The sequence below is a fragment of the Homarus americanus genome, unplaced genomic scaffold (genome assembly GCF_018991925.1).
Source record: "Homarus americanus isolate GMGI-L3 unplaced genomic scaffold, GMGI_Hamer_2.0 scaffold48416, whole genome shotgun sequence".
In the NCBI taxonomy this organism is placed as follows: domain Eukaryota; kingdom Metazoa; phylum Arthropoda; class Malacostraca; order Decapoda; family Nephropidae; genus Homarus; species Homarus americanus.
Window position 1 is genome coordinate 433,012 of NW_024736097.1, and position 10,385 is coordinate 443,396.

The 10,385-nt window shown below is 38.9% G+C and overlaps 2 protein-coding genes across 3 annotated transcripts; both read left to right on the forward strand.

Annotated features, from left to right (window-relative positions):
* The first annotated feature begins 401 nt into the window (after positions 1-401).
* LOC121871932 lies at positions 402-2,460 on the forward strand. Of its 2 annotated transcripts, XM_042374532.1 has the most exons (5): positions 402-543; positions 804-939; positions 1,307-1,426; positions 2,048-2,149; positions 2,216-2,460. In XM_042374532.1, exons 1-4 carry the CDS (start codon positions 488-490, stop codon positions 2,147-2,149), a joined length of 414 nt encoding a protein of 137 aa, XP_042230466.1. In that variant the 5' UTR covers positions 402-487; the 3' UTR covers positions 2,216-2,460. The 2 variants fall into 2 exon arrangements, with proteins under 2 accessions (XP_042230466.1, XP_042230465.1); XM_042374531.1 differs by having other exon boundaries at positions 403-543; positions 2,048-2,460.
* A 3,680-nt stretch (positions 2,461-6,140) lies between these two features.
* On the forward strand, positions 6,141-8,882 carry LOC121871933. Its single transcript, XM_042374533.1, has 4 exons — positions 6,141-6,242; positions 6,680-6,815; positions 8,233-8,352; positions 8,577-8,882. Exons 1-4 carry the CDS (start codon positions 6,199-6,201, stop codon positions 8,676-8,678), a joined length of 402 nt encoding a protein of 133 aa, XP_042230467.1. The 5' UTR covers positions 6,141-6,198; the 3' UTR covers positions 8,679-8,882.
* The last annotated feature ends 1,503 nt before the right edge of the window (positions 8,883-10,385 follow it).

Here is a 10,385-nt window from a genome sequence, read left to right on the forward strand (position 1 = left end):
AGCGCTAATTAGTAATAATTGCCGATTAACAATAACTCCTACACATTTATCCTTTTTGGAAACTTCTGACTGGTAATAAACGATCATGTAGGTCCTAAAAATACATAAAGTTTCATACAAAACCTAACCTAACCTGACATAACCTTTTCTCTACTACTTAAGGTATAATTTTCCCATTTTATACGAAAGAAATCCAATTTTAACATGTACAAATAAATTTCCATTGACAAAAAGTTATCCCTATTCGGCAAACCCCCACAAAATAAAATACCACTTGACACACTATTTCCCAGGACCTGATGCCAGACACGTGGCACTGGTCACACATCATCTGTCATGGATAAAAATGAATACTGTACTCGAGTAACTTCCTCACTTGTGTGGTGGGAGCAATCACCTGTTGTCATCCGCAACTAACAAGGGTATATCTGGTGGTGCTGGGTTGACCTTATCATTGTCAACTGTGTCTTGAAGGAGCTCACCCGTCATGTTAGCTGTCATGAAGTGTGTGGTGGTCCTCCTAGCTTTTGTCAGCCTCGCCTGGTGAGATGACTAGCCTCGTACTACTACTATTGCTACTTTTATTTTCTAAAGTTGCCTTCAGCTTCCCCCAATAGCCACACATTCGCCGTCACTTTACTGCATTAAAATTAAATATCCTAATACAAAAGTAGCTACCCTACTACTACTACTACTACTACTAATAATAATAATAATAATAATAATAATAATAATAACTGAAGCTATTCTATCATTCTTAAGCAGTATATAATAGTTAAGCTAATGTGTGGGTGTGTTAACAGGGGGCAAGAACAACATTGCCACTGCGCCTCTATCATCACCACGGAGGAGGGAGCTGGACTAGCTTACGACCTCCCGCCTACCGAGGTACAGGACTGTAATAACCTCGAGGCGTGTGAGCTACGGTGTATTGACGAGGTGAGGCCCTCTCACCTGACAAAGTGAGTTGTTAAGTACTGTACACCCGCAAAAATAAACCTGAATTGAATATCTCGAAAGTTGTGTGTTTGAACTTCGGGCGCGAATGAATTATTCCAGTTGTAGTTCCTCCGATATATTTGATTTTCTTGATAAATTCTTAGAAACAGCTGAAAATTATCCCCTTAAGCTTATTTCACCTTAATACTAACAACGATAATGCTAACCTAACCTAAAACGAACCTAACCTAACCTAACATTAATCTAATCTAACCTAACTTCTCTAGACAGCATATAATCATCATGTGGAATAATTTGGGGGCTAATTTTTAGGTGATTATATTATTAATACATGTTTGTGTTACAGTACACAGTGTTGACTAATGATGGTGACCTAGACTTCGTGCTGGAAAACGGTGAGACAGTTGGCCAGGTGGCGTGTAACACCTTGAAGCCGCAGGGCTATGATGATGTTGGACCACTGGAGGTGAGGTTCCTGTGACACTTTATTGTTTAAAAGGTCTAACCTAACCTAACCTGATTTGGTCAGTCTAATCTAGCCTAACGTGACCTAAATTGACCTAGCTTAACTTAACCTTACTTAATCTAACCTAACTTGATCTAATCTAAAATAACCAAATCTAATCTTACCTAACCTAACCCTGACCAAGTATAGCCAAACATAAATTAACCTTAAGCTTATGTAACCTAACATAACCAATACTAACCTAACCTAACCAAAACTAAGGTAACTCAACCTAATCTAACCTAACCAAACTTAACCTAACCTGACCTAGCCTTATCTAACCTCACCTCACCTAACCTAGCCCAACTTGACCCATCCTAACCATCTAATCTAATCCAACCTAACCACGTCTTAATTACGTAACTACTCCAGTGTCATGTCGAGTTTAACACCTAATAATAAGTCAGCACTCTTAAGATGCCTTTCAATAACAACTAACACTTTTAATACCAGTTAGGAGACAAAATTATACTGAGACTCTGCCTTAGATATCAGTTATAGGTCTTTCACAAACAACTAATTCTTTTCAATGTGAGTTATGGGTGTGTGTGTGTCATGAACTAAACTGAGTTATCTCGACAGGTATTCCTCTACTACAATCTGTGTCTTGGCCCCTGGTACTACACCGGATTCAAGAGTCAACAGAAACTGTGTTGTGTAGGTGGAGAGCACACGCCCTGCTAGTGGAGAGTACACGCCCTGCTAGTGGAGAGTACACGCCCTGCTAGTGGAGTGTACACGCCCTGCTAATGGAGTGTACACATCCTCCTGGCATAACAGTTTCTGGATCACCACTTTAACTAATGCATAATAATATATAATACTGTTGAAGTTCTATCTTTGAAGACATGCAACTCGACTCGCCACCACATTGCCTTCCTATCTTCCATTTGGTTTTATTCTTATTATTGTTAAGGACCTGTGAACTTTGACCACCAGTTAACTGACCAGAATACTTTTGTCTTAGATAATTATTCAATAAACTTAATAGTAATTAACGTTTGTTAATATCCTTTCGTGTTTATGTAATATAGACGGACAAAAAATGAGAAAAGAATCCAGTCCAGGAGTGAACAAAAAACAAAAAACGACAATATTAGGTTGAGTGAAACTAGATGGTGGTAATAGATAAAAAATAAATAAATGCATCACCTGAAAATTAGCATCCCAGTTTATTTCACCTGATAATTAAACACTCTAATGTTACCTGAGGGGAGGTTAGGGTATAGGGTTGATTAAATTTAAAAAGTTAGGGCAGGTTAGATTAGGAAAGGTTAGGATAGAGGAGAGTAGGTTAAGTTAAATTAGATTAGGTTAGGTTAGCATTAGGATGTTTAATCATCAGGTGATGAGCTGAGGGGCTAATTAACTGTACAGGTGAGCCACGTAAATAAATAAAGTGTATAGTATATATCAGGTGCCTACAGGAGAGCTCAGGTTCTCAACTGGCTGAGCCATGTTAATATTTTTATTATTATCCACTCTATGTGTTTTTCTGGCTAAGTAAACTGTTTCAATTCAATTGCATCATCAATGTTAAATGTATCTACCTACCTGCAAGGGGAGAGATCCACAACACACCACAGCAAAACTCATCAGTTTACCTGAAAAGAGAACAAGAACGAATTAAAGTATATGTTAGTCTGGTTATTGTGTAATATAATCGGCTCGGGTGTGTATAAATAACACCTGGCCTGTACACTGTCTACTGACTCTACTAGGTAGAAGCACATGGTGACTTTGTTGGCTATATTGGGCGAATCGACTTACTGTTTCTCGATTGTTTGTATACCTGCACTGTCTGGCGACCTGTGGTGTAATGGGCAGCATGTTCGCCTAGCAAGCGAGCGGACCCTGGTACGATCCCCGGGCAGGGTGAAACTATGGGCAAGTTTTTTTTTACACCAGTTGCCTCTGTCTACCCAGCACTAATTGGGAACCTGGATGTTAATCGATTTGCGGATCGTATTCCGGGGTAATGATTAGCCAGTGCAGTTGGCGAGTTGATCCGGTCTTCTCGGACTATTCCTTGACACTGGGTCATGTAACTCGTTAACTTGGGGCGTGGTTGTTGCATTGGCAACAGCTTCTACATCTTAAACAAATTAACGACAGGGTGGCCCTTGGGCCGGCCATCCTCGTTACATGAGGGGCAACCATTATTTTATTAGACCTGCACCGTCTATGTACAGTTGCCAGCAAAAGTTCTCCCACAGCCATGCTGCACAGGGCTGTGGGAGAACATTTGCTGGCAACTGTACAGTGATTGTGTACGTACAGTACCTGTACTGTCTAGGTACGTATACCTGCACCATCTATGTACAGTGGTTGTGTACGTACAGTACCTGTACTGTCTAGGTACGTATACCTGCACCGTCCATGTACAGTGATTGTGTACGTACAGTACCTGTACTGTCTAAGTACGTATACCTGCACCGTCTATGTACAGTGGTTGTGTACGTACAGTACCTGTACTGTCTAGGTACGTATACCTGCACCGTCCATGTACAGTGATTGTGTACGTACAGTACCTGTACTGTCTAGGTACGTATACCTGCACCGTCCATGTACAGTGATTGTGTACGTACAGTACCTGTACTGTCTAGGTACGTATACCTGCACCGTCCATGTACAGTGATTGTGTACGTACAGTACCTGTACTGTCTAAGTACGTATACCTGCACCGTCTATGTACAGTGGTTGTGTACGTACAGTACCTGTACTGTCTAGGTACGTATACCTGCACCGTCTATGTACAGTGGTTGTGTACGTACAGTACCTGTACTGTCTAAGTACGTATACCTGCACCGTCCATGTACAGTGATTGTGTACGTACAGTACCTGTACTGTCTAAGTACGTATACCTGCACCGTCTATGTACAGTGGTTGTGTACGTACAGTACCTGTACTGTCTAAGTACGTATACCTGCACCGTCCATGTACAGTGATTGTGTACGTACAGTACCTGTACTGTCTAGGTACGTATACCTGCACCGTCTATGTACAGTGGTTGTGTACGTACAGTACCTGTACTGTCTAAGTACGTATACCTGCACCGTCTATGTACAGTGGTTGTGTACGTACAGTACCTGTACTGTCTAAGTACGTATACCTGCACCGTCTATGTACAGTGGTTGTGTACGTACAGTACCTGTACTGTCTAGGTACGTATACCTGCACCGTCTATGTACAGTGGTTGTGTACGTACAGTACCTGTACTGTCTAAGTACGTATACCTGCACCGTCTATGTACAGTGGTTGTGTACGTACAGTACCTGTACTGTCTAGGTACGTATACCTGCACCGTCTATGTACAGTGGTTGTGTACGTACAGTACCTGTACTGTCTAAGTACGTATACCTGCACCGTCCATGTACAGTGATTGTGTACGTACAGTACCTGTACTGTCTAAGTACGTATATCTGCACCGTCTATGTACAGTGGTTGTGTACGTACAGTACCTGTACTGTCTAGGTACGTATATCTGCACCGTCTATGTACAGTGGTTGTGTACGTACAGTACCTGTACTGTCTAAGTACGTATACCTGCACCGTCCATGTACAGTGATTGTGTACGTACAGTACCTGTACTGTCTAGGTACATATATCTGCACCGTCTATATACAGTGGTTGTGTACGTATTGTACATTACTTGTATACCTACACTGCCTATGTCCAGTGTGTATGTATTGTACATTATTTGTTTCCTGCACTGTCTAAACACACTGTTTGTATTCTTGCAGTGTTTATGTACAATGTTTGTATACCTACAATAATTACTGTACAGTGCGTGTATACCTATATTGCCTAGGACTGGTGCACATTGTTTCCACATTTAAAATGTTTAAAGGTACATTGTTTTTATATCTCCTCTATCTATATATAGAATCAATGTCAACTTGTATGATGCTTTCTCTGAATATCTATCTATCTATCATTCGCACGTCATTTTGTCATGTGTTGTGTAAAAATTGTCTATGTTATTGACACAACATAATGTATTAGTTATAATAACAAAGACAATATAACTTTAATGATGTTAATTTTACCTGAAAATATTATGGCAGTAACAACATTAATTATATATAGAAGTACTAAAAGTCATTTAAGACCAAAACTATAATACAAATATAATAACTAACAATTATAGTTCCACGAAATAATATTCTCGATAAATCATAATAAAATATTAGTAATATTTCCTCATGACAACTCGAGCACACCTGCAGCTGAGCACACACCAGGTCGCATGTTCTCTAAGCTGTGACCTTCACCATGACCCTTTCGCTCTCCAAGAAATAACAGGTCAAGGGACTGTTATTGTGAATTGATGTATAGCATGTAAGAACATCGTACCACTATCTTACCCCGAGTTATATTGCAGACATACCGACATACGTAGTGTACATACTATACTGACATCCCGTTACATGAACTGGTGGAGGGACACACACGGGGCTTAAATACCTTACTCAAATGACTAATATAAACAAACAAGAACCCACAATATAACAATTCACAGCAAACCCGCCAGATGGTTGTAGGTGAGGTGAGCTTAGCAACAGTGTCGGGCATTACTGAAGAAGCAACTGGTGGGAACAATCACCTGGTGGCACCTGATTGTCTGAACCTAACCTAACATCACCACCTATAGGGGTATATAAGGGCTGGCTGGGGTCGACTTTTTCATTGTCTTTTGCACTTTGATAAAGACCACGTGTAACTCAGCCACCATGAAATACCTGGTGATCTTCCTTGCTACACTCAGCCTAGCCTGGTGAGACAGTTAACTTACTAATACTTTGAGACAAATCATAATAACAAGAAATTAAAAAAAAAATGTCACTTATCCAACGATAATTCAAACCATTAATCCCTTTACGGGCATACTGCGGCTATCAATGGATTTCTTGCCTGGATTTTTACGAATTTTAGCATCAGGCTAATCTTGCATATTCTTTCCGGATCACCTGAACATTAGAATCCTGTTTATTTCACCCGAACATTAACCATCCTAACGGACACAGCTCTGACTTCCTCGTTAATGCTGGTGTACCTCATGTTTTTTTATTCCTATTTTTTCTTCTACAATAACTAAAAAATGTACTTGCTAGCTGGAGGCAGGAGCTACTGGGTGTGTCAACAAGAGAAAGGGACTACTAAATCAACACTGAACCTCTAATACGTTTACTTTTTTACTTGATCTGTTAACAGGGGACAGGAAATCCATTGCCACTGTGTCACTGCCGTCACCGTAGAGGATGGAGCGGAGCTGATCCATGGCCTGCCCTTCACTGAGGTAGTAGATTGTAGCAACTTTGAAGAATGTGAACTACGCTGCAGTGAGGAGGTGAGTTTCCCCAAGCAATACTCTCCGCTACATAGAAGAAAGAGGGCGATAGTATGTCTGGTGTAACTTTCCTAGACAGATATTTATTCAGTAGAATCGTCATTCAAGTTTACAATTGATTCAGCATGTACTGTACAGTACGGAGACAATACTGGTGTACAGTTCAACATATATACATTTATACAATGCAGCTTTACATAATTATATAGTTAGTCAAGATATATAATTACCAATATACTTAGTGCAAGTATAATTATAAACAATAGTGGCGTTATTAGGTAACTAAAGGCGGAAAAAGTTTATTTCCAGTTCTAGAGATTTTGTTTATAAGATTTTAACTTATTTTAACATATAACCATTCAAAATCTGGGCCATCTTTTTCGATAATCCTGTACTTGTAGTTTATGGTTGGCAAGTGTTGGAACTAAAAAAAAAATATTACTTTGTAGAAGAGGAGTCAGGCAAGCCTTATGGGAAAAAATAGGCCACCACTGAACTATAAGTCTGACTCAGGTGGAAGGAGTTTTTACTAGCTTACTATTATTAGGACCTCATGGAGATTAGGAACTCCCGTGTAAGCAATTTCTATTTTATTTTTAATTTAATTTGATATAATTTGGGCATGCCATCACCCAGGCATGGCAAACGCAACACAAACTTGAGCTTCAGTATTAAATCCGCTTGAATAATTTTGGTAGCTGGGTATGTTCTGGCATGCAAATTATATTGAAGGAAGGAAGGAAGGAAGGAAGGGTGACACCCACATGGGAGCAAGACAATGCTCAGTGGTTCACACAGGTCTGTCTTAATAGACCACTCTCCCTGATCTTAGTAGACCTCAACTAGAGATACCGAAGTATCGGTATTGGTATCGGTACCGGTGAAAATGGGCCGATACCAGCCGATACTTTTACCAAACATAAAAGTGCAATAATAAGAAAATTAAATATATTAACAATTAATTATACAGTATCTATTGTAGTGATTGTACAGACCGGCATGGTGATATTAATAAAACCGATACTTTTAGTATGAGTAAAATTTACATAATAATTTTTAATAATGTTCTGTTTCGGTGTAGAACTAGAATATTGATACAAGAATTTGAGAAACAACTTAAGTGTCTTTAAGATAATTTAATTTTTAAGTACTGTATACTGATAATAAGCAAAACTGATAACAAACTTGTACGACTAAAGAGTCAAGACTGAAGATTAGACAACACGGTCGGTAGTCACAATATTAAAATTCTAACTTCTAGATCAACACACACAACTACATATATATTAATCACGATTTGCCAACTGTACAACTCCCAAGTGTTGACCGCGAAACAGAGGTGTCAACTTAGTGTTTAATTAGGTTAGGTTGGGTCTTTTCTTCACTCGTGGCAGTACTGAGAGGAATTGTGTTACAGTTCACGGAGCTGACCAACGGAGGTGACTTGGACTTCGTGTTGGACAATGGCAAGGTTGTGGGACAAGTAGCCTGTGATAACTTGGCCAAGGAAGGATATCAAGACCTAGAGCCCAGCGAGGTGGGTCATCTCTCTCTCTCTGACTTCCATATACATTGAGATGTTTAGTTGTCTTACCTGAGTTACTAAATGACAACATTCTTATCTTCTTTATAATATTACTGCTATCACTGGTCCTTATAACTCAATAATAATTATTAATCCAATAATAATATTATATCTATTCTCTACTGTATAATGATTAGTGTAAAATGTGTAATGAGTGTTGTTGGTTTCCTCGATAGGTGTACATGTACAGCAGCATCTGCCACGGTCCCTGGCTGTACAACGGTTTCAAGAGTCAGCAGAAGCTGTGTTGTGAAGGTGGACAGTACACGCCCTGCTAATACCTTATACCATCAAGCCCTTACCCAAACCCGGTCCTCCTGAAATACGAAATCAAAGTAAGGGAAAAACGAAAATCCCCAATTATCATTTACTGAAGACACAGTTTTCTCTATATATGTAACATGACATATCATACATTGATATAAGCAACAACCAATACTTTTATCTTCATATTTCTACAATAAAAACATACAACAATGTAATTATAGCATTATTTTCTTTTGTTTCCTTAAAAAAAATGCTTTACCCATACTATGTTTTGACCAAAGAATATATATGACAGCTAAGAAAGTGGTTGATATGACTAATTTAAGAATACCTTATCGGTAATGAATATGTGGACTGTAATAAACATACCGGCCATATAATAATAATTAATAATTGTAGTGTCACCAATTACCATAAACATGCATATATCTTTCACTCTATGTTGAATTGAGTAAAGGCATTCATCACATCAACCAAGATAGATGTTCAGCATAGTTACTCTAATGGCTGTTGTGAGCAACATAAACTAAATGAAGTACACTAATTAATGTACAACAGTTTAAGTCATACTACAACAAAATATTCCAAATAAATATAATTATATAGTAATATATAATTTGCCTGGATTTACATGAGCACCAATGAAACCACCATATTTGATTCATTGGAACTCTTCCTAATTCAGAGTCGTCTCGATAAAAGGACTCAGGACACCTTCTCCTATTAAGCAAAACAGTTACATATGGGACTAATATATATATATATATATATATATATATATGCAAGTAAATCACTGTAGGTGCGCGTGATCTAGGTATATGCTGTGGTTATCAGCATATATATATATATATTCAACAACCTCCCCCCTCCAGGACTCGAACCCACGATCTTATGTGTGTGACCGGGGAACATTACCTCAAGACCACGAGGACACTAAAAGCAGGTTGTAGAACTCCGCGCACTTTATGGGCTAATGAAATATATATGGAACCTCGTGCTTCGAAGCCGGATTTGGTAAAACGTTACTCTGATCACCTAAGAGGCACGAGTAGTGTACTGCTCACATCATTGTCATTCCTAAAAACCCCCTTTAATTCATGTTATGCTACATAACATTCAAATCCACCGCGCTTGTAGAATCTCAGAGAACGGAAACACTGATAAAGGATAACTCACCTACTCAATGTTACTGAATCATGTGTTGTATTGTACCCAGGTACAGTTATATAATATTAATTGTATGTATTCATAGCATTAAGGAGAACTCCAGGTATCCATAAGATGATTGGGAAAGTCCAGTTGAGCCGGACTAGTGTACTGTAGGACTAAGTGTGTATCATGGTTTGAAGGTCATACTATTTACGTCTGTACGTGTAGCGAACATAACTTTCACAGATATCATAGGAAAATACATGAGAACAATGATCTGGAAAAAAAAATAAATGTATCAGAACTATGTGAAGTGTTGGAAGTGATCCAGAACCTATGCTTCAAAGAAATATCTTGTAGACATCGGTGTAAACTTAATACACCTCGTATCCTCGCGTGACATATACCCACGACATGTACAGTGATCAGAGAATCTTATGTCTGTGTTCAAATAGTGTAATGTGTGAGAGGAGGATCCCTAATTACAGTTTTAAGTGAAGTGGATATACCCACGCCATGAACATTCGGCTTTAGTTTTAAGGGATCGTCCTTTGTACCCGCCTCGAGTG